The sequence below is a fragment of the Gadus morhua genome, chromosome 10 (assembly GCF_902167405.1).
Source record: "Gadus morhua chromosome 10, gadMor3.0, whole genome shotgun sequence".
Taxonomy (NCBI): Eukaryota; Metazoa; Chordata; class Actinopteri; order Gadiformes; family Gadidae; genus Gadus; species Gadus morhua.
This window is the reverse complement of record NC_044057.1, coordinates 8,313,689-8,341,224: the sequence shown is the minus strand read 5'-3', so window position 1 is coordinate 8,341,224 and position 27,536 is coordinate 8,313,689. Positions and strand designations below refer to the sequence as shown.

General features: G+C 41.8%; 2 protein-coding genes across 6 annotated transcripts in view; both read left to right on the top strand.

Moving 5' to 3' along the window:
- The window catches only part of ahnak (AHNAK nucleoprotein), a 38,945-nt gene extending 12,351 nt beyond the window's left edge, over positions 1 to 26,594 (top strand). For 2 of the 4 annotated variants that reach the window (XM_030368065.1, XM_030368063.1), the window contains 4 exons: positions 2,493 to 2,536; positions 4,324 to 4,480; positions 4,585 to 4,835; positions 4,942 to 26,594. In XM_030368065.1, coding sequence (XP_030223925.1) covers positions 4,324 to 4,480; positions 4,585 to 4,835; positions 4,942 to 25,704 — 21,171 coding nt within the window. In that variant the 5' untranslated portion in view covers positions 2,493 to 2,536 and the 3' untranslated portion in view covers positions 25,705 to 26,594. The remainder of the gene's footprint in view (positions 1 to 2,492; positions 2,537 to 4,323; positions 4,481 to 4,584; positions 4,836 to 4,941) is intronic. The other 2 variants (XM_030368066.1, XM_030368064.1) reach the window with 2 other exon arrangements.
- Positions 26,595 to 27,304: 710 nt separating this feature from the next.
- Positions 27,305 to 27,536, top strand: part of klhl4 (kelch-like family member 4) — a 72,863-nt gene continuing 72,631 nt past the window's right edge. The window contains exon 1 of one of the 2 annotated variants that reach the window (XM_030368347.1): positions 27,305 to 27,510. The gene's annotated coding sequence lies outside the window, so the exon portion shown is untranslated. The remainder of the gene's footprint in view (positions 27,511 to 27,536) is intronic. The other variant, XM_030368349.1, reaches the window with a different exon arrangement.

Below are 27,536 nucleotides of genomic sequence, written 5' to 3'. Positions count from 1 at the left end.
CACACACACACACACACACACACACACACACACACGCACTCACTCACACACACACGTAAAGGCCAAAGTCATGTCCCTTGTATTTACCAGAGGTTTTGCCGCTGTGGCATCAGAAACAATTTCAATATCCCACCTCATGTTTAGGCATCGAGGCAAGACCTGTAGCTCGGAAAGGAATATGAAACACATATTGCACAGCTGCTGTCATAGGTCTAATAACCCCCCCCCCATATACATTATCTGTTCCCCTGGTTCCTCTCTCAGGCTTATCTTGGAGAGCAGCGTGTCACCAAAATTACTGACGACTGCTTTAACAATATGATGGTGAAAGGGGATGGTGTCATCCCTCCCTCCCTCCGTCCCTCCCAACCTCACACAAGCTGCGTCTGCAGGCTTTATATAGGATCATACTGCAACACTTGTTATTTATAGAATGAACCATTTAGTTGTTGCATGCCACGGAAAAAAGGAGTGAGTTAGTTATTATCACAACAAATGAAGCGTGATCCTATGTAGGCCTATGCAACGAACGGAAAGGAGAGAGAGAGGGAGAGAGAATTTTACACTTTGCTTTCCGATAGATCAAGATTTTACATGCACACACACACATATTTGTGAAGCTGTAATCAGTTTTGGATTAATATCAAACAGCAGTGATCCAAATAGTGACAGACAGACAGACAGGCAGACAGACATGTCACGGCGGCTTCCCTGTGTCGTCTCTCCTGGTACTTTTTGTGGCCCTATAATGAGCAATTTGGCAGCACATCCATAACACAAGGCTGCCCAAGGGGGCATTTGTAATGCGTCATTTGTAAGCTATTTCATAAATAGGCATGCCATTACAGAACATGTCTTAATATTATGCCTTATTTGTGAGACAGCATAGCTTGATCAATTTCCTGAGTTGTAGCAGGAGGGATAGTCCATGTTCCACATTGTGGTTTGAGAGAGATGGTCTTTGACATTCCTGCTACAATCTAGTGCTTCAAATTGGAGACTAGCACTATAATTGAATCAAATCATACATATACAAAAACAACCATGTTTATTATCAAGGAAAAAAAGACAAAGTGTCACTTCTTCCGGGCATAAACTCACTTATCACCTACTCTTAGTAATATCTGTATAGATGGCTCCTATTGTCTCTGTTGTCAGAAGATAGAATCACTGAGTTGTTCTCCAGTTGCCAAGTAAACCAAATAAAAACCCAATCATTGATACTGTGTCTGATATCATGTTGTCTCGTTGTGTCTGGTATCATATTGGTTGATTATGGTCCACATGACAACGTGCAAAATCATACTAAATCAGTTAGTTGAATAGTTACAGTTCATCCAAGGCATAATCATTTCACTATGATTCTGATTGATCTTTTAGGACAAATGTTAGTCCAGGACATAGTGTATTCCTACACTTATAAGAACAGACACTTTAATGTCACTAAAGCATGAAGTGTGGAAGCCACTTGTGGCTACAGAGTCCTGGCTCAGACAGCCTTGTGTCATTGCAGGGCTGGTCTGTGAAGAGGTATTAATGAAACAATGGGTTGCCTGTTCCAAAGTGTAGTTTGGGTAGGCTAGTCAGCATTTTTCCAGAAGCAGGGACAAATGTAAACAAATAACTTTTATTTTATTTTTGTTGTTGCTATTGATGTTGTTGCGTTAAATGGATAAACACACTCTTAAAGAAGGCTGAGACGGTTGATGTCTGGTAAATGTCCTTATAAGCCCAAAGCTGATAGAGGCCATGACTTCATGAAGGTTGTGTCGTTGCAAATTGATTGTCCCTGAAGGATTCAACCCTTTAAGCAAGCCATCAATGTTACCTCAGTTGCTCACTAATTGCAAGACAGTTCATAAACTGCACAATGTTACGATATATGCTACTTTGACAAATGTTTTTCTTGATCAACATGATCAACATTAGTTATAACATGAAGCCACGTCAAATAAAATATGATCTAAATTGCTAGTGCTCTTTGGCAACTCTTTGGCGGATGTCAACATACAAAGACTTCTGGTATTTGTGTATGTAATTGCTGTTGGGTAGTTGTCTGTGTGTATGTACATTTATACATGTTCTCGTAAAGGAGGCATCTTTCATACTTGCATCCCCCTCCCATGACATTCGAGAGCTGTACGCACCAGATTTGACTTCTTTCTCCCAGGCCAGGGTGTGGTCTTAGTTCAAAATGTATAAACACAGTCAGCAAAGATAGAGAGGTGGCACTTTGTTAGCCATTGTAATGTAATCCTTGTGGACTTGTCTTGCTTGTTCAATTACTGCCATCTAGTGTTTATTCTAGGAAAGTACAACAGAATAAGGTCTCAAGTTCTTAACCGAAGCAAACTCCTAATAATGCCTGAGGGTTGAAAGGGAGAACATCCACTATTTTGTTAGAATAAGTGTTTTGCTGTATGTCACAAAGTCACATTCTGTGATACTTTCTGGGCATAATTGCTTAATCTTTATATTTTCTCCTGTTACAGAACAACAAAAGCATTTCCATCACACCAGGCCACAAAAACAGAGGGTATGTGCTAAGGTCTTATGATTGTTTCTTGATATATATGTACTTTGATTGTGTATAATTGGGGGTCAAGCAGCGAAGCTGCGAGACAACCATTGTTGTTGTTGTTGTTTCCTATTATTATTCTGTCATGGGAGTCTATGGCAGCCCATAGAAAAACCATGGACAAAAGTTTTGAAATATGGCACACTGATTCAGTACACTTCCATGATCCCTCACAGCCAATTTGTGGTCACTAGCTCATGCCATCTAGCGCCACCAACAGGTCAAAGTTGGTCATGCATTCAGGTTTATAATTTTTGACCCAATCATCCAATATTCACCTTTGGCCATGCCGAGTTCAACGCACCCCCTATGTTGTCATTTTGCGCCATGATGGATTTTCCGCCATCTTCATTTTTATCAAAAACCTTCAAAATACATCACCTATCACAGAATATGATCTTCAGACCATGCCTGACAAAACTTATTGAATAGAGTTTTCAAATTCAAAGCGTTTGGCAGCGACAGCCAATCAAATTCGACCGCGAAGCCGCCAAACACCAAGTAAGCCAATTTCTCAGCAGCCCTTTGACATATCATAACCAAACTTGGTACGTAGACCCATTACATCATCTTGGGAACACTCATCACCTCTAGGGGGCGCTGTAATTTATGAAGATGTGTTTTAACTCCTCGCTCTTCACATGAGTATATTTCAACCAAATTTTCAATTTCTGGTGATACTATCAGACCTCCCCATACAGCTAGTAAATTATTTATCACGGAAACATCTGTGAAAGCCACTCAAATTCGACAAAGGAAGTAAGCCTATTCTAAGCAGCCCTTTAACATATCATAACCAAACTTGGTAAATACACCCATGGCATCATCATGGGGACACCCAAATAATTTGGTAACCTTTGACCTATAGGGGGCACCGTAATTAATGAAGATGTGTTTTAACTCCTCTCTCTTCACATGAGTCTCAGCAGCCCTTTGACATATCATAACCAAACTTGGTAAATAGACCCATGACATCATCATTGGGACGCTCAATGAATTTAGGGACTTTCGACCTCTAGGGGGCGCTGTAATTCATGAAGTTGTGTTTTAACTCCTCTCTCTTCACATGAGTATATTTCATCTTATTTTCAAAGTCCGGTGATACTGTTAGACCTCTTTATAGCTAATATATTATTTCTCATGAAAACATCAGAATTGGGCTGCCATGTTGAATGTTGTCAAAATCAATAGTACATATCCACAGGCCACAATCAAACTTGACGGCAAAGCCGCTTAACAGTAGGTAAGCCTGTTCTCAGCAACTCCGGGGACACCCAAACAATTTGATGACCTTTGACTTCAGGGGGACGTCAAACAGGAAGTGAGCTCATATCTCTGCAAGGCTTCCATGTATCCAAACCAAACTTGGCTCATAGTCTTATGCCCCTATCCTGACGATGCCCAAATAACAGATTTGGTGACATTTGACATCTATGGGGACATTGTTAGCAGCAAGTCTATTCCAGCCCTTAGAAAGCAACTTAAATGTATTTTCATTATGATAACCATTTGCCAATACCTTTCATTGTAAGTGAAATTACTTAGAAGGTCATCATTTAGCCACCTAACCAATTATGTCTGTCCACCAAAATTTGTTTATGGAGTCCTATTCTGCTTGGCCCCCACATTGCTGCTCGCAGCTTTATTTAATACAATCATTAAATCCATCAATAGACAATTTTTTCTTTCTTTCTTTCTTTCTTTCTTTCTTTCTTTCTTTCTTTCTTTTCTGTCTTCTTTTGCAGATGGCTGAGGAGGACGGGACTAGGGAGGTGCTCTTTCCAGACTGGGAGGGTACGGACAAAACTGGCCTCACAATCGAGCAAACGGGTGAAGGAGAAATATTTGTCAAAGAGGTGAAAGATGAGTCACCCGCAGGGCGGTCCGGGAGAGTACATGAAGGTACAGTAATATGCAAAACATGCATAAGATTAATAGTATACAATTTCAAGTATTTTTGTATGCATTGTTCTAACACGTTTCTGTCGTGTCTCTGATTGGTTAAGGTGACCAGATTGTGGGGGCTACCATTTACTTTGACAATATGAGCTCCGAAGCCACGGCTGACATACTGAAGACATTGAACCGCCACAAAGTTGGACTGAAACTACAAAACAGAGGGGACAAGTCCCCTGGGCGCTCCCCCCTGACCACGCCCCTAAGCACGCCCCTGAGCACGCCATGCCGCTCGCCGATGGGAACGCTGACATGGGAAGGGAAGAGCCGCTTTGGAGGTTCCAGTCCGGACATCGTCCTGGTTAGTTTGGTCCTTTTTTATGTTGGATGTTTCTATCGTTTACGCAATTGTCGACAATGAGAGAATTGACCAGACTGACAGGTGTTTCAATGGCTTCTACCAACAGAGTGGGGACGATGAGGACTACAAAAGAATATACTCAAAGAAGATCAAACCCAGGCTGAAATCAGAAGACCTTGCAGAGGGAGTGGACGTACGCACCGAGCGGCATAGCAGCACAAGCAGTGATGGCAGCACCATCACCACCATCACACGCCGCATCACCACCTACACTGTGGATATGCCTGGAGGCATCAGCGAGCAATCTGAACTTTCAAGCCCCGAGGTCAAAGGGCTAAGATATGAATCTGGTGATGGATCATCATATAGTATCATTTCACAGGGGAGTCCATCAGGTAAAGATGGAGCAGAAGAGGGAGCTTTTGAGCTAGGAAATGTATCATTAACCAAGCCACAAGTTAGTTCAACAGAGACACACTGGAGTACTGGAGGGTTGAGAACCACAACAACTTCCAGGGAGATGGAGGGAGATGGAAGCTTAGGAATGAGGCTAAAGGGGCAACAGTTTGGAATGTCAGGAGGTAACGGCCAGGGTGGTATGAGTATGTCAAGGGGGCTTGGTGCCCACGGAGATGGAAGTGGGCACACAGGCATTAAGCATGTTAAAATAGGGGGTTTGGAAGGAGGAGAAATTGTCAGCTCAGATGTTAAAGAAGGATCTATTGGTGTGTCTTTGCCAGGAAAGATAACACGCTTCTCCTCCTCATCAGATGGCAAGGTAGAAGGGGGAGATGTGGACATGAGTTTTGGAAAAGGGAAATCTCATGTCTCTGACATTACAATTGGTCAAAAGAGGACAGTGGGTTCAGGCCAAATTGGCCTTTCAAGTGAGAGATTTGAAGGGGGTTTAGAAGGGGGAGACTTTGTCAGCTCAGATGTAAAAGGAGGATCTATTGGTGTGTCTTTGCCAGGAAAAATGACACGCTTTTCCTCTACATCAGTAGGCAAGGGACAAGTGGGAGATGTGGACATGAGTTTTGGAGAAGGGAAATCTCATGTCTATGACATTACAATTGGTCAAAAGAGGACAGTGGGTTTGAGCAAAATTGGCCTGTCCAGTGAGAGATCTGATGCAACATCCACAGATATTGACACTGAATTAAGAGAAGTGAGCTTGGCATCAGGATTTAATGTGAAAGGTGCTGCTGAAAAGCTAAATATCAAAGGGAAACATGTCTCAACAGAAATTGTAGATATCGCTCTGAAAGGTACAAATCTTGAACGGAAAATTGATTCTTCAGAGCCAACCTCATTGGGTGACGGAAAGGCCATAACAATAGATAATGGAGGGGTTGAGTCTGAAATTAATCAAAAAACGTCCATAGGATCATTTGGATTCAAGGATGCAAAAGTGCAAGGTCAAAGTGTCAATACGAATCTCCCTGAAGCTAATATTGTCATAAAAAACACTGAAAGCACTCTCAAAGGACGAGACGCTGATATTGTAATGGCAGACGTTAACCTGAAAAGACCAGAGCTCACAGATATGAATGTGTCATTACCAAATATTCACGGTCAGAAGAAACCACTTAAAGTTGACATCAAAGGACCAGAAAAAGAGGTTGGCCTTGATGGTAAATATGAGAAGCCAAAATTCAACATGCCTTCCATCTCAGGTCCTCAGATTTCTGGGCCGAATGTAGATGTAAACTTGAAAGGATCCATGATCAAGGGTGATTTAGATGTGGCAGTTCCAACGATTGACAGAGACATAAAAACAACAAAAGCTGATGTTGAAATTGAAGGATCAGAAAGTGGATTCAAAATGCCAAAGGTGAAAATGCCATCCTTTGGCTACGAAGCACCAGAATTGAAAGGAAGAGATGTAGACATTAATGTTTCAAAGTCGGACATTGACATTCAAGGACCTAACGTTGATATCAAAGCACCAGAAATTTATATTGAAAGCAGAGATGGCAAAATGAAAGGGTCCAAATTCAACATGCCTTCCATCACGGGACACAAACTTTCCACGCCAAATGTGGACTTCAACTTGACAGGACCTACAACCGAGGGCGGTGCAGAAGTGTCGGTCACAAAGACAGATGCAAACATCAAACCACCGAAAGTGAAATTTGAAGAACCAGATGTTGATATCAAAGGGCCAGGAGGCGAATTTCAAATGCCCAAAATTAAAATTCCATCATTTGGCTTCAAAGGTGCAACGATTGAGGGACCGACAGTTGACATTGACCTTCCAAAGGGAGACATTGACATCAAGGCACCTAAAGTTGATATTGAAGGACCAGGAATCAATGTTGAAGGCTCAGATGCCAACATTAAAGGATCAAAATTCAAAATGCCATCCCTCTCCGGACCTAAAATTTCGATGCCTGATCTAGACTTCAATTTGAAAGGATCGAAGCTCAAGGGGGATGTAGATATGTCAGGTCCAAAGATCAAAACAGACATCAAAACACCAAAAGTGGAAATTGAAGGCACAGACGTTGATATTGATGGCTCTGAAGGTGGATTTAAAATACCGAAAATGAAAATGCCATCATTTGGCTTTAAGGGTCCAAAGATTGAGGGACTGGATGGTGACATTAACCTTCCAAAGGCAGAAATTGAAATCAAGGCTCCCAAAGTGGATATGAAAGGACCAGAATTCGATATTGAAGGCCCAGATGCCAAAATAAAAGGATCCAAATTCAAAATGCCCTCCCTCTCAGGACCTAACATTTCGATGCCTGATCTAGACTTAAATTTGAAAGGATCAAAGCTCAAGGGGGATGTAGATATGTCAGGTCCAAAGATCAAAGCAGACATCAAAACACCAAAAGCGGAAATTGAAGACCCAGGCGTTGATATTGAGGGCTCCGAAGGTGGATTTAAAATGCCAAAAATGAAAATGCCATCATTTGGCTTTAAAGGTCCAAAGATTGGGGGACCGGATGTTGACATTGACCTTCCAAAGGCAGAAATTGACATCAAGGCACCCAAAGTTGATATCAAAGGACCAGACATTGATGTTGAAGGCTCAGATGCCAAAATTAAAGGATCCAAATTCAAAATGCCATCCCTCTCCGGACCTAACATTTCGATGCCTGATCTAGACTTAAATTTGAAAGGATCAAAGCTCAAGGGGGATGTAGATATGTCAGGTCCAACGATCAAAGGAGACATCAAAACCCCAAAAGTGGAAATTGAAGGCCCAGACGTTGATATTGAGGGCTCTGAAGGTGGATTTAAAATGCCAAAAATGAAAATGCCATCATTTGGCTTTAAAGGTCCAAAGATTGAGGGACCGGATGTTGATATTGACCTTCCCAAGGCAGAAATTGACATCAAGGCACCTAAGGTTGATATGAAAGGACCAGGAATCGATGTTGAAGGCCCAGAGGGCAAAGTTAAAGGGTCCAAATTCAAAATGCCCTCCCTCTCCGGACCCAACATTTCAATGCCTGATCTAGACTTCAATCTGAAAGGACCAAAGCTCAAGGGTGATGTTGATATGTCAGGCCCAAAGATCAAAGGAGACATCAAAACACCGAAAGTGGAAATTGAAGGCCCGGACGTTGATATTGAGGGCTCCGAAGTTGGATTTAAAATACCAAAAATGAAAATGCCATCATTTGGCATTAAAGGTCCAAAGATTGAGGAACCGGAAGTTGATATTGACCTTCCCAAGGCAGAAATTGACATCAAGGCACCAAAGGTTGATATGAAAGGACCAGAAATCGATGTTGCAGGCCCAGAGGGCAAAATTAAAGGGTCCAAATTCAAAATGCCCTCCCTCTCCGGACCTAACATTTCAATGCCTGATCTAGACTTCAATCTGAAAGGACCAAAGCTCAAGGGTGATGTTGATATGTCAGGTCCAACGATCGAAGGAGACATCAAAACACCGAAAGTGGAAATTCAAGGCCCAGACGTTGATATTGAGGGCTCTGAAGGTGGATTTAAAATGCCAAAAATGAAAATGCCATCATTTGGCTTTAAAGGTCCAAAGATTGAGGGACCGGATGTTGATATTGACCTTCCCAAGGCAGAAATTGACATCAAGGCACCAAATGTTGATATCAAAGGACCAGAAATCGATGTTGCAGGCCCAGAGGGCAAAATTAAAGGGTCCAAATTCAAAATGCCCTCCCTCTCCGGACCTAACATTTCAATGCCTGATCTAGATTTCAATCTGAAAGGACCGAAGCTCAAGGGTGATGTTGATATGTCAGGCCCAAACATCAAAGGAGACATCAAAACACCAAAAGTGGAAATTGAAGGCCCAGACGTTGATATTGAGGGCTCTGAAGGTGGATTTAAAATGCCAAAAATGAAAATGCCATCATTTGGCTTTAAAGGTCCAAAGATTGAGGGACCGGATGTTGATATTGACCTTCCCAAGGCAGAAATTGAGCTCAAGGCACCAAAGGTTGATATCAAAGGACCAGAAATCGATGTTGCAGGCCCAGAGGGCAAAATTAAAGGGTCCAAATTCAAAATGCCCTCCCTTTCCGGACCTAACATTTCAATGCCTGATCTAGATTTCAATCTGAAAGGACCAAAGCTCAAGGGTGAAGTTGATATGTCAGGCCCGAAGATCAAAGGAGACATCAAAACACCAAAAGTGGAAATTGAAGGCACAGACGTTGATATTGAGGGCACCGAAGGTGGATTCAAAATGCCAAAAATTAAAATGCCATCATTTGGCTTTAGAGGTCCAAAGATTGAGGGACTGGATGTTGACACTGACCTTCCCAAGGCAGAAATTGACATCAAGGCACCCAAAGTTGATATCAAAGGACCAGAAATCGATGTTGCAGGCCCAGAGGGCAAAATTAAAGGGTCCAAATTCAAAATGCCCTCCCTCTCCGGACCCAACATTTCAATGCCTGATCTAGACTTCAATCTGAAAGGACCAAAGCTCAAGGGTGATGTTGACATGTCAGGTCCAACGATCGAAGGAGACATCAAAACACCAAAAGTGGAAATTGAAGGCCCAGACGTTGATATTGAGGGCTCTGAAGGTGGATTTAAAATGCCAAAAATGAAAATGCCATCATTTGGCTTTAAAGGTCCAAAGATTGAGGGACCGGATGTTGATATTGACCTTCCCAAGGCAGAAATTGACATCAAGGCACCGAAGGTTGATATCAAAGGACCAGAAATCGATGTTGCAGGCCCAGAGGGCAAAATTAAAGGGTCCAAATTCAAAATGCCCTCCCTCTCCGGACCTAACATTTCAATGCCTGATCTAGATTTCAATCTGAAAGGACCAAAGCTCAAGGGTGATGTTGATATGTCAGGCCCAAAGATCAAAGGAGACATCAAAACACCAAAAGTGGAAATTGAAGGCCAAGACGTTGATATTGAGGGCACCGAAGGTGGATTCAAAATGCCAAAAATTAAAATGCCATCATTTGGCTTTAAAGGTCCAAAGATTGAGGGACCGAATGTTGACATTGACCTTCCCAAGGCAGAAATTGACATCAAGGCACCCAAAGTTGATATGAAAGGACCAGAAATCGATGTTGCAGGCCCAGAGGGCAAAATTAAAGGGTCCAAATTCAAAATGCCCTCCCTCTCCGGACCCAACATTTCAATGCCTGATCTAGACTTCAATCTGAAAGGACCAAAGCTCAAGGGTGATGTTGACATGTCAGGTCCAACGATCGAAGGAGACATCAAAACACCAAAAGTGGAAATTGAAGGCCCAGACGTTGATATTGAGGGCTCTGAAGGTGGATTTAAAATGCCAAAAATGAAAATGCCATCATTTGGCTTCAAAGGTCCAAAGATTGAGGGACCGGATGTTGATATTGACCTTCCCAAGGCAGAAATTGACATCAACGCACCGAAGGTTGATATCAAAGGACCAGAAATCGATGTTGCAGGCCCAGAGGGCAAAATTAAAGGGTCCAAATTCAAAATGCCCTCCCTCTCCGGACCTAACATTTCAATGCCTGATCTAGATTTCAATCTGAAAGGACCAAAGCTCAAGGGTGATGTTGATATGTCAGGGCCAAAGATCAAAGGAGACATCAAAACACCAAAAGTGGAAATTGAAGGCCCAGACGTTGATATTGAGGGCACCGAAGGTGGATTCAAAATGCCAAAAATTAAAATGCCATCATTTGGCTTTAAAGGTCCAAAGATTGAGGGACCGGATGTTGACATTGACCTTCCCAAGGCAGAAATTGACATCAAGGCACCCAAAGTTGATATGAAAGGACCAGAAATCGATGTTGCAGGCCCAGAGGGCAAAATGAAAGGGTCCAAATTCAAAATGCCCTCCCTCTCCGGACCCAACATTTCAATGCCTGATCTAGACTTCAATCTGAAAGGACCAAAGCTCAAGGGTGATGTTGACATGTCAGGTCCAACGATCGAAGGAGACATCAAAACACCAAAAGTGGAAATTGAAGGCCCAGACGTTGATATTGAGGGCTCTGAAGGTGGATTTAAAATGCCAAAAATGAAAATGCCATCATTTGGCTTTAAAGGCTCAAAGATTGAGGGACCGGATGTTGATATTGACCTTCCCAAGGCAGAAATTGACATCAAGGCACCAAAGGTTGATATCAAAGGACCAGAAATCGATGTTGCAGGCCCAGAGGGCAAAATTAAAGGTTCCAAATTCAAAATGCCCTCCCTCTCCGGACCTAACATTTCAATGCCTGATCTAGACTTCAATCTGAAAGGACCAAAGCTCAAGGGTGATGTTGATATGTCAGGCCCAAAGATCAAAGGAGACATCAAAACACCAAAAGTGGAAATTGAAGGCCCAGACGTTGATATTGAGGGCACCGAAGGTGGATTCAAAATGCCAAAAATTAAAATGCCATCATTTGGCTTTAAAGGTCCAAAGATTGAGGGACCGGATGTTGACATTGACCTTCCCAAGGCAGAAATTGACATCAAGGCACCCAAAGTTGATATGAAAGGACCAGAAATCGATGTTACAGGCCCAGAGGGCAAAATCAAAGGGTCCAAATTCAAAATGCCCTCCCTCTCCGGACCCAACATTTCAATGCCTGATCTAGACTTCAATCTGAAAGGACCAAAGCTCCAGGGTGATGTTGACATGTCAGGTCCAACGATTGAAGGAGACATCAAAACACCAAAAGTGGAAATTGAAGGCCCAGACGTTGATATTGAGGGCTCTGAAGGTGGATTTAAAATGCCAAAAATGAAAATGCCATCATTTGGCTTTAAAGGTCCAAAGATTGAGGGACCGGATGTTGATATTGACCTTCCCAAGGCAGAAATTGACATCAAGGCACCAAAGGTTGATATCAAAGGACCAGAAATCGATGTTGCAGGCCCAGAGGGCAAAATTAAAGGTTCCAAATTCAAAATGCCCTCCCTCTCCGGACCTAACATTTCAATGCCTGATCTAGACTTCAATCTTAAAGGACAAAAGCTCAAGGGTGATGTTGATATGTCAGGCCCGAAGATCAAAGGAGACATCAAAACACCAAAAGTGGAAATTGAAGGCCCAGGCGTTGATATTGAGGGCACCGAAGGTGGATTCAAAATGCCAAAAATTAAAATGCCATCATTTGGCTTTAAAGGTCCAAAGATTGAGGGACCGGATGTTGACATTGACCTTCCCAAGGCAGAAATTGACATCAAGGCACCCAAAGTTGATATCAAAGGACCAGAAATCGATGTTGCAGGCCCAGAGGGCAAAATTAAAGGGTCCAAATTCAAAATGCCCTCCCTCTCCGGACCTAATATTTCAATGCCTGATCTAGACTTCAATCTGAAAGGAACAAAGCTCAAGGGTGATGTTGATATGTCAGGTCCAAAGATCAAAGGAGAAATCAAAACACCAAAAGTGGAAATTGAAGGCCCAGACGTTGATATTGAGGGCTCCGAAGGTGGATTTAAAATGCCAAAAATGAAAATGCCATCATTTGGTTTTAAAGGCCCAAAGATTGAGGGACCGGATGTTGATATTGACCTTCCCAAGGCAGAAATTGACATCAAGGCACCAAAGGTTGATATCAAAGGACCAGAAATCGATGTTGCAGGCCCAGAGGGCAAAATTAAAGGGTCCAAATTCAAAATGCCCTCCCTCTCCGGACCTAATATTTCAATGCCTGATCTAGACTTCAATCTTAAAGGAACAAAGCTCAAGGGTGATGTTGATATGTCAGGTCCAAAGATCAAAGGAGACATCAAAACACCAAAAGTGGAAATCGAAGGACCAGACGTTGATATTGAGGGCTCCGAAGGTGGGTTTAAAATGCCCAAAATTAAAATGCCATCATTTGGCTTTAAAGGTCCAAAGATTGGGGGACCGGATGTTGACATTGAGCTTCCCAAGGCAGAAATTGACATCAAGGCACCCAGAGTTGATATCAAAGGACCAGAAATCGATGTTGAAGGCCCAGATGCCAGAATTAAAGGATCCAAATTCAAAATGCCCTCTCTCTCCGGACCTAACATTTCTATGCCTGATCTAGACTTCAATTTGAAAGGACCAAAGCTCAAGGGTGATGTAGATATGTCAGTTCCAAAGATCAAAGGTGACATCAAAACACCAAAAGTTGAAATTGAAGGCCCAGAAGTTGATATTGAGGGGCCTGAAGGTGGATTCAAAATGCCCAAAATAAAAATGCCATCATTTGGCATTAAAGGTTCGAAGTTTGAGGGTCCGGATGTTAACATTGATCTTCCCCACGTGGACATTGATATCGAAGAACCTGAAATTGATATCAAAGGACCAGAAATTGACGTTGAAGGCCGGGGGGGCAAGATAAAAGGACCCAAATTCAAAATGCCCTCCATCTCGGGACCTAATATTTCGATGCCTGATGTAGACTTCAATTTGAAAGGACCAAAGCTCAAGGGGGATGTAGATATGTCAGGTCCAAAGACTGAAGGAAACCTGAAATCACCAAGAGTGGACATTGATTCACCAGACATTGATATTAAAGGTGCAGGAGGCGGATTTAAAATGCCACACATGAAAATGCCATCATTTGGCATCAAAAGTCCAAAGTTTGAGGCACCGGGTGTGGACATTGACCTCCCCAAAGCAGACATTGACATCAAGGCACCAAAAGCTGATATCAAAGGACCAGGAATCGACGTTGAAGGCCCAGACGCCAAAATAAAAGGATCCAAATTCAAAATGCCCTCCCTCTCCGGACCTAATATTTCGATGCCTGATCTAGACTTCAATTTGAAAGGGCCGAAGATAAAGGGTGATGTAGATATGTCAGGTACAAAGATCAAAGGAGACATTAAATCACCAAAAGTGGAAATCGAAGGCCCAGGTGTTGATATTGAGGGGCCCGAAGGCGGATTTAAAATGCCCAAAATTAAAATGCCATCATTTGGCTATAAAGGTGAAATTATTGAGGGACCGGATGTTGACATTGACCTTCCCAAGGCAGAAATTGACATCAAGGCACCCAAAGCTGATATTGAAGGACCAGGAATCAATGTTGAAGGCTCAGATGCCAACATTAAAGGATCAAAATTCAAAATGCCATCCCTCTCCGGACCTAAAATTTCGATGCCTGATGTTGACTTCAATTTGAAAGGACCCAAGCTAAAGGGGGATATAGATATGTCACTTCCAAAGATTGAAGGAGACCTGAAATTGCCAAAGATGGATATTGATTCACCAGACATTGATATTAAAGGTGCAGGAGGCGGATTTAAAATGCCACACATGAAAATGCCATCATTTGGCTTCAAAAGTCCAAAGTTTGAGGGACCGGATGTTGACATTGACCTTCCCAAAGCAGACTTTGACATAAAGGCACCGAAAGTTGACATCGAAGGACCAGAAATCGATGTTGAAGGCCCAGATGCCAAAATTAAAGGATCCAAATTCAAAATGCCCTCTCTCTCCGGACCTAACATTTCAATGCCTGATCTAGATTTCAATTTGAAAGGACCTAAGCTAAAAGGCGATGTAGATATGACAGGTCCAAAAGTCAAAGGAGACATGAAAACACCAAAAGTGGAAATTGAAAGCCCAGAAGTTGATTTTGATGGTCCTGAAGGGGGATTTAAAATGCCCAAAATTAAAATGCCATCCTTTGGATTCAAAGGTCCAAAGATTGAAGGACCGGAAGTTGACATTGACCTTCCCAAGGCAGACATTGACATTAAGGCGCCCAAAGTTGATATCGAAGGACCAGAAATCGATGTTGAAGGCCCAGATGCCAAAATCAAAGGATCTAAATTCAAAATGCCCTCTCTCTCTGGACCTAACATTTCGATGCCTGACCTAGACTTCAATTTGAAAGGACCTAAGTTCAAGGGTGATGTCGATATGTCGAGTCCAAAGATCGAAGGAGAAATCAATATTCCCAAAGGAAAGATTAAAGGAGCTAGCATCAACATAGGATCTCCAGGGGTAGACCTTAAAGGGCCAAAGCTGAAGTCTCCGAAATTATCTGGACCTAAAGTATCATTGCCTGATGTTGACTTTGGTATGAAAGGGTCAAAGTTGAAGGGCGGTATTGAGGGAGCCATGACATTGCCAAATCCTGTAATTGAGGGTCCTGATATGTCAATTGATAGTCCTGATGTATCTAAAAAGCACAAATTTAAAATGCCTAAATTTGGATTCAAGGGAACAAAAGTCAAAGCTCCTGAATTAGATGTTAAATTAGCGCATGGAGATGTAAAAATCAAGGGCTCAAAAGGAAGTTTAGAGGGTCCTGAAGTAAACATGGATGCAACTAGTCCTAAAGTAAAAGGATCCAAATTCAAGATGCCAACAATATCAGGCCCAAGAATAACACTTCCTGATGTGGATATGAACATTAAAGGACCTAAGACAAAGGCTGACTTTGATGCATCCCTTCCAGATGTTGAATCGGACATCAAGTCACCACATTTTGACTCAGGCTCTGTGGATGTGGATGTTAAGACTCCAGATTCTGGCTTTAAACTTCCAAAGTTTAAAATGCCAAAATTTGGCTTCAAAGGAACCAAGATGGATGGACCAGATTTGGACATTGACCTTCCAAAGGCAGACATTGACATCAAAGTACCCAAAGTTGACATCAAAGGACCAGAAATCGAGGTTGAAGGCCCAGATGCCAAAATAAGAGGACCAAAGTTCAAAATGCCCTCTATCTCCGGACCTAACATCTCGATGCCTGATGTAGACTTCAATTTGAAAGGACCGAAGCTAAAGGGTGATGTCGTTTTGTCAGGTCCAAAGATTGAAGCGGACGTCCAAACACCAAAAGTTGACATTGAAGGTCTTGATGTTGATATTGAAGGGCCTGAAGGTGGATTTAAAATGCCTAAGATCAAAATGCCATCATTTGGCATCAAGAGTCCAAAGCTCGAGGGTCCAGACGTGAACTTTGATATTCCCAAAGCAGACATTGACATTGAAGCACCAAATGTGGATATCGAAGGACCGGAAATCGACTTTGAAGGCCCAGATGGCCAAATTAAAGGGAGTAAATTCAAAATGCCCTCTCTCTCAGGACCCAAAATATCAATGCCTGATATAGACTTCAATTTGAAAGGACCGAAGTTCAGAGGTGATGTGGACATGTCGGTTCCAAAGGCTGAAGCAGACATCAAAACACCAAAAGTAGAAATTGAAGGCCCAGACGTCGCTATTGAGGGCCCCGAAGGCGGATTTAAAATGCCCAAAATTAAAATGCCGTCATTTGGCTTCAAAGGTCCGAAGTTTGAGGGACCGGATGTTGGCATTGATCTTCCCAAAGCAGACATTGACATAAAAGCACCTGAAGTTGATATCAAAGGACCAGAAATCGACTTTGAAGGCCTGGATGGCAGTATTAAAGGGAGTAAATTCAAAATGCCCTCTCTCTCAGGACCAAAAATGACAATGCCTGATATAGACTTCAATTTGAGAGGACCCAAGTTTAAGGGTGATGTGGACATGTCAGTTCCAAAGATTGAAGGAGACATCAAAACACCAAAAGTTGAAATTGAAGGGCCAGACACCGATATTGAGGGCCCTGAAGGCGGATTTAAAATGCCCAAAATTAAAATGCCGTCATTTGGCTTCAAAGGTCCGAAGTTTGAGGGACCGGATGTTGCCATTGATCTTCCCAAAGCAGACATTGACATTAAAGCGCCTGAAATTGACATCAAAGGACCAGAAATTGACGTTGAGGGCCCTGGTGGCAAAATAAAAGGACCCAAATTCAAAATGCCTTCAATGTCAGGACCTCATATATCGATGCCTGATGTTGACTTCAATTTGAGGGGACCAAAGCTCAAGGGCGATGTAGATGTTTCAGGTCCAAAGATTGAAGGAAACCTGAAATCGCCAAAAGTGGAAATTGAAGCACCAGATATTGATATCAAAGGGGCAGGAAGCGGATTTAAAATGCCACACATGAAAATGCCCTCCTTTGGCTTCAAAAGTCCAAAGTTTGACGGACCGGATGTTGACATTGATCTTCCCAACACAGACTTTGACATCAAAGCACCTGAAGTTGATATGAAAGGACCAGAAATTGACGTTGAAGGCCCTGGTGGCAAAATAAAAGGACCCAAATTCAAGATGCCCTCCATCTCAGGACCAAAACTTTCAATGCCTGATATTGACTTCAATTTGAGAGGGCCCAAGTTTAAGGGTGATGTTGACATGTCAGTTCCAAAGATTGAAGGAGACATCAAAACACCAGGAGTTGAAATTGACGGCCCAGACGTTGATATTGAGGGCCCTGATGGCGGATTTAAAATGCCGAAAATTAAAATGCCGTCATTTGGCTTCAAAGGACCAAAGTTTGAGGGACCGGATGCTGACATTGATCTTCCCAGTGCGGACATTGATATCAAAGCACCTGAAGTTGATATCAAAGGACCAGAAATTAACGTTGAAGGCCCTGGGGGCAAAATAAGAGGACCCAAATTCAAAATGCCCTCAATCTCGGGACCTAATATTTCAATGCCTGATGTAGACTTCAATTTGAAAGGACCAAAGCTCAAGGGGGATGTGGATGTGTCAGGTCCAAAGATTGAAGGAAACCTGAAATCACCAAAAGTTGAAATTGAGGCGCCAGATATCGATATTAAAGGTGGAGCTGGTGGATTTAAAATGCCACATATGAAAATGCCATCATTTGGCTTCAAAGGTCCGAAGTTTGAGGGACCGGATGTTGACATTGAACTTCCCAATGCGGATATCGACATCAAAGCACCTGAAGTTGCTATCAAAGTACCAGAAATTGATGTTGAAGGCCCAGATGCCAAAATTAAAGGATCGAATTTCAAATTGCCCTCTCTCTCCGGGCCTAACGTTTCGATGCCTGATCTAGACTTCAATTTGAAAGGGCCTAAGCTCAAGGGTGATGTAGATATGGCTGGTCCAAAGTTCAAAGGAGACCTCAAAATACCAAAAGGGGAAATCGAAGGCCCAGATATCGAGGTTAAAGGTGCAGGAAGCGGATTTAAAATGCCACACATGAAAATGCCATCATTTGGCTTCAAAAGTTCAAAGTTTGAGGGACCAGATGTTGACATTGATCTTCCCAAGGCCGGCATTGACATCAATGCACCTGAAGTGGACATTAAAGGACCAGAAATGGACGTTGAAGGCCCCGATGCCAAAATAAAAGGACCCAAATTCAAAATGCCCTCAATCACAGGACCAAAACTTTCAATGCCAGATGTAGATTTTAATTTGAGAGGACCCAAGTTTAAGGGTGATGTGGATATGTCAGTTCCAAATATTGAAGGGAACATCAAAGCACCAAAATTGGAAATTGAAGGCCCAGATGTTGATATTGACGGGCCTGAAGGTGGATTCAAAATGCCAAAGATCAAAATGCCATCATTTGGCATCAAAAGTCCAAAGATTGAGGGACCAGAGGTAGACTTTGATCTTCCAAAAACAGATGTTGACATTCAGACTCCTAATCTTGATATCAAAGGACCAGAAATTGACTTTGAAGGCCCAGAAGGCAAGATTAAAGGGCCGAAATTCAAAATGCCCTCCATCTCAGGGCCAAAACTTTCAATGCCTGATATAGACTTCAATTTGAAAGGACCAAAGCTTAAGGGTGAGATAGACATGTCAGTGCCAAAGATTGAAGGAGACATCAAAGCGCCAAAAGTAGAAATTGAAGTCCCAGATATTGATGTTAAAGGTGCGGGAGGCGGATTTAAAATGCCACACATGAAAATGCCATCATTTGGCTTCAAAAGTCCAAAGTTTGATGGACCTGATGTTGACATTGATCTTCCCAAGGCAGACATTGACATCAAAGCACCTGAAGTTGATATCAAAGGACCAGGAATTGATGTTGAAGGCCCTGGTGGCAAAATAAAAGGACCCAAATTCAAAATGCCCTCCCTTTCAGGACCTCATATTTCAATGCCTGATGTTGACTTCAATTTGAAAGGACCAAAGCTCAAGGGAGATGTCGATATTTCAGTTCCAAAGATTGAAACGGACATAAAAACACCAAAAGGGGAAGTTGAAGGACTTGATACTGATATTAAAGGTGCAGGAGGCGGATTTAAAATGCCACACATGAAAATGCCATCATTTGGCTTCAAAAGTCCAAAGTTTGAGGGACCGGATATTGATATTGATCTTCCCAAGGCAGACATTGACCTCAAGGCACCCAAAGTTGATATCAAAGGACCAGAAATCGATGTTGAAGGCCCAGATGCTAAAATTAAAGGATCAAAATTCAAAATGCCCTCTCTTTCCGGACCTAACATATCTATGCCTGATCTAGACTTCAATTTGAAAGGATCTAATCTCAAGGGTGATGTAGATGTGTCCGGTCCAAAGATCAAAGGAGACATCAAAACACCAAAATTGGACATTGAAGGCCCAGACATTGATGTTAAAGGTGCAGGAGGCGGATTTAAAATGCCACACATGAAAATGCCATCATTTGGCTTCAAAAGTCCAAAGTTTGAGGGACCGGATATTGATATTGATCTTCCCAAGGCAGACATTGACCTCAAGGCACCGAAAGTTGATATCAAAGGACCAGAAATCGATGTTGAAGGCCCAGATGCTAAAATTAAAGGATCAAAATTCAAAATGCCCTCTCTTTCCGGACCTAACATATCTATGCCTGATCTCGACTTCAATTTGAAAGGACCTAATCTCAAGGGTGATGTAGATGTGTCTGGTCCAAAGATCAAAGGAGACATCAAAACACCAAAATTGGACATTGAAGTCCCAGACATTGATGTTAAAGGTGCAGGAGGCGGATTTAAAATGCCACACATGAAAATGCCATCATTCGGCTTCAAAAGTCCAAAGTTTGAGGGACCGGATATTGATATTGATCTTCCCAAGGCAGACATTGACCTCAAGGCACCCAAAGTTGATATCAAAGGACCAGAAATCGATGTTGATGGCCCAGATGCTAAAATTAAAGGATCAAAATTCAAAATGCCCTCTCTTTCCGGACCTAACATATCTATGCCTGATCTAGACTTCAATTTGAAAGGATCTAATCTCAAGGGTGATGTAGATGTGTCTGGTCCAAAGTTCACAGGAGACATCAAAACACCAAAATTGGATATTGAAAGCCCAGACATTGATGTTAAAGGTGCCGGAGGCGGATTTAAAATGCCACACATGAAAATGCCATCATTTGGCTTCAAAAGCCCAAAGTTTGAGGGACCGGATGTTGACATTGACCTTCCCAAGGCAGACTTGGACATCAAGGCACCCAAAGTTGATATCAAAGGACCTGAAATTGATTTTGAAGGCCCAGATGCCAAAATTAAAGGATCCAAGTTCAAAATGCCCTCTCTCTCCGGACCTAAAATTTCGATGCCTGATGTAGATTTCAATTTGAGAGGACCCAAGTCTAAGGGTGATGTGGATATGTCAGTTCCAAAGATTGAAGGGAACATCAAAGCACCAAAACTGGAAATTGAAGGCCCCGATGTTGATATTGAAGGGCCTGAAGGTGGATTTAAAATGCCAAAGATTAAAATGCCATCATTTGGTTTCAAAGGTCCAAAAATTGAGGGACTGGAAGCTGACTTTGAACTTCCCAAGGCAGACATTGACATCAAGGCACCCAAAGTTGATGTGAAAGGACCAGATATTGACATTGAAGGCCCTGGGGGCAAAATAAAAGGACCTAAATTCAAAATGCCCTCCATCTCCGGACCTCATATTTCGATGCCTGATGTTGACTTCAATTTGAAAGGACCAAAGCTCAAGGGGGATGTCGATATATCAGGTCCAATGATTGAAGGAGACCTTAAATCGCCAAAGGTGGAAATCGATTGCCCAGATATTGATGTTAAAGGTGCAGGAGGTGGATTTAAAATGCCACATATGAAAATGCCATCATTTGGCTTCAAAGGTCCAAAGTTTGAGGGACCGGATCTTGACATCAATCTTCCCAAGGCAGACATTGACATAGAGGCACCAAAAATTGATATCAAAGGACCAGAAATCGATGTTGAAGGCCCAGATGCCAACATTAAAGGATCAAAATTTAAAATGCCCTCTCTCTCTGGACCTAAAATTTCGATGCCTGATCTAGACTTCAATTTGAAAGGACCTAAGCTAAAGGGTGATGTAGATATGTCCTGTCCAAAGCTCACTGGAGACATCAAAACACCAAAAGTGGAAATTGAAGGCCCAGATATTGACATTAAAGGTGCAGGAAGTGGATTTAAAATGCCACACATGAAAATGCCATCATTTGGCTTTAAAGGTCCAAAAATTGATGGACCAGATGTTGAAATTGAACTTCCCAAGGCAGAAATTGACATGAAGGCACCCAAAGTTGATAGCAAAGGACCAGAAATCGATGTTGAAGGCCCAGATGCCAAGATTAAAGGATCCAAATTCAAAATGCCCTCTCTCTCAGGACCTAACATTTCGATGCCTGATCTAGACTTCAACTTGAAAGGATCAATGCTCAAGGGGGATGTAGATATGTCAGGTCCAAAGATCAAAGGAGACATCAAAACACCAAAAGTTGAAATTGACAACCCAGACGTTGATATTGAGGGATACGAAGGTGGATTTAAAATGCCAAAAATGAAAATGCCATCATTTGGTTTTAAAGGTCCAAAAATTGAGGGAGCAGATGTTGACTTTGATTTTCCCAAGGCAGACATTGACATCAAAGCACCTGAAGTTGATATCAAAGGACCAGAAATCGATGTTGAAGGCCCTAGTGGCAAAATAAAAGGACCCAAATTCAAAATGCCTTCCATCTCAGGACCTCATATTTCGATGCCAGATGTTGACTTCAATTTGAAAGGACCAAAGCTCAAGGGGGATGTAGATATATCAGGTCCAAAGATTGAAGCAGACCTTAAAATGCCCAAAGTGGATATCGATTCCCCAGATATTGATATTAAAGGGGCCGGAAGCGGATTTAAAATGCCACATATGAAAATGCCATCATTTGCCTTCAAAAGTCCAAAGTTTGAGGGACCAGATGTTGACATTGATCTTCCCAAGGCAGACATTGACATCAATGCACCTGAAGTGGACATCAAAGGACCAGAAATTGACGTTGAAGGCCCTGGTGGCAAAGTAAAAGGAACCAAATTCAAAATGCCCTCCCTCTCAGGACCTCATATTTCGATGCCTGATGTAGACTTCAATTTGAAAGGACCAAAGCTCAAGGGAGATGTAGATATGTCAGTTCCGAAGATTGAAGGAGAACTGAAATCGCCAAAAGTGGATATTGATGCACCAGAGATTGATATTAAAGGTGCAGGAGGTGGATTTAAAATGCCCAAATTCAAAATGCCATCATTTGGAATGAAAAGTCCAAAAGTGGAAGTTCCAGAAGTTGATGTCAATCTGCCAAAAGTGAACATCGATATGGGATCACCGAAAATTGATGTAAAAGGCCCAGATTTTGATGTGGACCTTCCAGAGGGTAACATCAAAAGTCCAAAATTCAAAATGCCATCCATCACTGGGCCTAAAATGTCTATGCCTGATGTAGACCTTCAGCTGAAAGGATCTAAACTGAAGGGTGATGCAAATGTGTCCTTACCAAATTTTGAACGAGACATCAAAATCCCAAAAGTGGAATTTGAAGGTCCACATGTTGACAGTGTAGGGCCTGATGCTGGATTTAAAATGCCAAAGTTCAAAATGCCGTCATTTGGCTTCAAAGGTTCAAAGATTGAGGGGCCAGATGTAGACTTTGATCTTCCAAAAGCAGACATTGACATTGAAGCACCTAATGTTGATATCAAAGTACCTGAAATGGATGTTGAGGGCCCTGATGGCAAAATTAAAGGACCGAAGTTCAAAATGCCTTCCATCTCCGGACCAAAGCTTTCCATGCCTGATTTAGGCATCAATCTGAAAGGACCAAGTATAAAGGGTGATTTAGATGTGTCAATTCCAACGATTCAAGGGGACATCAAAGCACCAAAAGTGGAAATTGAAAGTCCAGATGTTGATATTGAAGGTCCCGAAGGTGGATTTAAAATGCCAAAGATTAAAATGCCATCTTTTGGCTTCAAAGGTCCAAAGATTGAGGGGTCTGGTGTAGACTTTGGTCTTCCCACAGCAGATATTGACATTCAAGCACCAAATGTTGATATCGAAGGCCCAGAAATCGATGTTGAGGGCCCTGATGGTAAAATTAAAGGACCGAAGTTCAAAATGCCCTCCATTTCCGGACCAAAGCTTTCCATGCCCAATATGGACTTCAATCTGAAAGGACCTAGTATGAAGGGTGATGTAGATGTTTCAATTCCAACGATTCAAGGTGACATCAAAGCACCAAAAGTGGAGATTGAAGGTCCAGATGTCAATATTGAACGTTCTGAAGGCGGATTTAAAATGCCAACAATTAAAATGCCATCATTTGACATCAAAGGTCCAAAGATTGGGTCTCCAGGTGTTGACTTTGATCTTCCCAAAACAGACATTCATATTGAAGCACCTAATGTTGATATTAAAGGACCCGAAATTGACATTTGCGGCCCTGATGGCAAAATTAAAGGGCCGAAGTTAAAAATGCCCTCTATCTCAGGACCTCACGTGTCGATGCCCGATATAGACTTCAACTTGAAAGGACCGAACCTTAAAGGTGATGTTGATGTATCAGTTCCAAAGTTTGACCAGGACTTGAAGACACCAAAAGTCCAAATGGAAGGTCCAGATCTTGATATTAAAGGTACAGGAGGCGGATTTAAAATGCCACATATGAAAATGCCCTCATTTGGCTCCAAAGGTACAAAGTTTGAGGGACAAGCAGTCGACATTGATCTTCCTCAGGGAGACATTGACATAAAAGCAACTGCAGTGGATATCAAAGGACCAAAAATGGAAATTGAAGGTCATGGTGGCAAAACAAAAGGGTCAAAATTCAACATGCCCTCCATCTCAGGCCCCAACATTTCAATGTCTGATTTCAGTTTGAAAGGACCCACGCCAAAGGGAGATACTGATGTTTCCATAAAAGGTGGTCAATTTGAAGTTGAAGGTACGGACTTTGCTATCAAAGGGCCCAAAGTAAAATCTCCAGAATTCAATACCAACCCAATTGAAACCGAAATTGATATCAACCTGAAACGTCCAAAGGTGAAGGGAGAATTGGGTGCTTTTGGAAATGGTGAGGGTTCTGATCTCAACATCAGAACACCTACAATTAATGTTAAGGGTGCATCTTTGGAGGCTGCAAAAACAAGTGTGACATTTCCCAGGTTCAAAGGTCCCAAATTTGGAATAAAGGCCACAGAAGCCCAAGGACCTGAAGCAAAACTTAAGACCCCAAAATTAAATACGGGTGGCAAAAGTCCAAAGGCAGATATGAGCCTTCCAAGTGCTGGAGCACATACCAATGCCCCTGATATAGACCTAAATGTTAAGGGAAAGAAAGGAAAATTTAAACTTCCTAAAATGAAGGCCAAGGCAAAACCATCTGAAACTGACATGGACACTCCAATGGTAGAGCTGGACGTAGACACACCTGGCCTTAATGTCAAAGGAGAGAAGGCCAAGAAGCATCTATTTGGTAAACTGCATTTCCCTGATGTTGAATTTGACATTAAATCGCCCAAAGTGAAAGGGGATATCTCTTCGTCAAGTGGTTTGAGATCCTCAGACATAGATTTGCCATCTGGCAGCCTAGATGCTAAACCAAAAGATACAAATATTACGAACACCTCAGAGGGGAAAACATCCAGCGGCCTTCCGTACCCAGAAGGTACAGTAACATTTCCCAAAATCAAAGCTCCAAAGTTTGGCATTGCTCTGCCCCATGTAGAAGGTCGCACGGAAGTTGGAGTAGATATGGATTCAGGAACAGCAGTTGGTGGAGACATTAAAATACAGTCTCCCTCTGTTAGTTTTCATGGTGGTGCACAGAATATTGAAGTCCCAAGTCCAGAACTTGGTCAAGGAAAAGTGAAGGGTAAGATGCCAAAATTATTTGGCAAATCCAAAGAAAAGGGTGGCAGTGGAATTGATTTAAATGTGGGGCCGGATTTTGATATAAGTGAGAGTGGAAAGTTAGAGGTAGGTGGTGGCTCAGGGCTTCACCTGTCAGGTAAAGGAAAATCTGCCTCACTGGATCTATTAAAGCAATCAAAGCACCAGCCTTCTTTGAGTGATGAGACTGGGCTTGCTCTCAGTTCACCATCAGCTCACTTAGAATCGGAGGGTGGTGACATTTCTTTAGATCTAGGGGGAGCCAAAGTCAAAGGAAAGAAAGGAAAGTTAAAGTTTGGTACCTTTGGGGGTTTTGGTGCAAAGTCAAAGGGATCATATGAGGTGTCCCTTGGAGAAGATAGTGAAGCAAGAGTTGAGGGGAGTGGGGGTGTTTCTCTCCCATCCAAAAAATCGAGATTGTCGTCATCCTCAAGTAGTGATAGTGGTTCTAGAGGTTTCCGCTTTCCAAAACTTGAGCTATCTGTGTCACCGAAGAAATGAATTATAAGATGAAAGTAACACTCATGCACAATCTAATTCATTATTTTCAGAGTGTTCAGAATTTAAATATATACTTTGGTTAATCCACAGACAATTTCCAAATTGTATTCACCACACGTGAGATTGTTTAAAGTCCCATTCAATTGTAAATAAGATGGAATTGTATTGTAAAATTGTATGACTTCTTTTGTACATAGTCAAATTTATTGATCATCTACCATTGTACCAAATTATCACCAATAGTTAATTTCCATTTGCTTTGATAAATTGTTGTTATAGAAAGTATGTTATATTTGTATCTACCTGTCTGCATGAAAAATAGATATAGTAAGAATAGCAATATCTATTGAAATTATGTTTAATCATCCTGACAAAAAGACAAAATATAAATTCACTTGTTTCTGTGTATAAAAAATCGCCCTTTGCTTTGGAATTTTGAAACAATGTAAGCAACGCAGAAATCTATTAACTCAATTTAGAGCTGGAACTTCATAAACATTTCTTTAGAGTGTTATAATGACCTTCATTGCGATACATTTTTTGGAAACCATCTATTCTAACTGCTGTTAATAATTGTCACATGTTTTTTCTGGGGAATCCCAATATATTGTGTTGTATTTAGCAAAGCTTTGCATTAGCTTCCTTTAATGTGGATTAAAAAAAAATGCAGCCATTATTTTCTCAGTTCTATCCTCCCACTATCCTTATTTTACAGTGTACACAATCCTGTTGGCTCAACCAAAGATGCCATCAATATCTGTGATTGTGTTGGAAAAGTAACATGGTATCTGTTATTTGTTTAAGATTATTTCTATCCTCTGGGTCTTGCCTTGTTCTTTGTTGCTTTGTGCATTGTGCAAAATAAATCAAATAAACAGTTGAGTATCTGATTATGTGTTCTTTACTGTTTATTCCCCAATATTTCCCTTACCTTACTTAAATAGTTCCACATTGAATGACGAACAAAAAATGCATCTTACATCATATTATGTTAATATGAATTATTGTTGTGTTAATATGAAATTTGTAATTTTTATAATTCAACTTTTACAATCTCTTTAACACATGAACAAACTGTCTCTTAACTGGAGATACGTAATTACTAATAGAAGTGATAAGATAGGAGAGATTTTAATAGAAATGAAAGTATTAAGGACTTAGTAGTGGTACTTACTATGAGCTTATCTCTCTCTCCCTGTGTGTGTGTGTGTGTGTGTGTGTGTGAGCGTGTGTGTGTGTTTGTATATGTGTGTGTGTGTGTGTGTGTGAGAGAGAGAAAGACACACGCACACACACACACACAGACACGGACACACACACAAACACACACTCACACACACACAGACACACACACACACACACACACACTGCACAAAGGTCTGCTCCTTTATATCACATTATAACCAGGACCATTAGTATACTTGGAAATTTGGAATTACAGCTTTATGAAATGCCATAGCCTTCATATATATAATGAACAAATACCTACTTTGAAATGTAAACCTTGTGAAATCATGTTTTGCTTAGAACTCAGGAAGCGGCCCTGCTGTTCCTGTTGAAGCAGTGAATAGGAAGGAACATTTCACGGGTTTCCTGTTCGAGAGGAAAAATACTCAGCTTCCTCTCTTGAGAGGCAAATATATTTGAATTTGAACGGGGACATTGGACACAAAAAATGATCCTCTGGAGTTGGGATGTCACAGTGTTCAGTGAGGATCTTGTTTAGCTATCTTTGTTCAAGGACTACCTTCGATTTGGAAGATCAGCGGAAGCCTCAGGAGGAGCCCTTTTGTGTCTGTTTCCAAGGTAAGACAAAACCTAGAGGCTAAGAA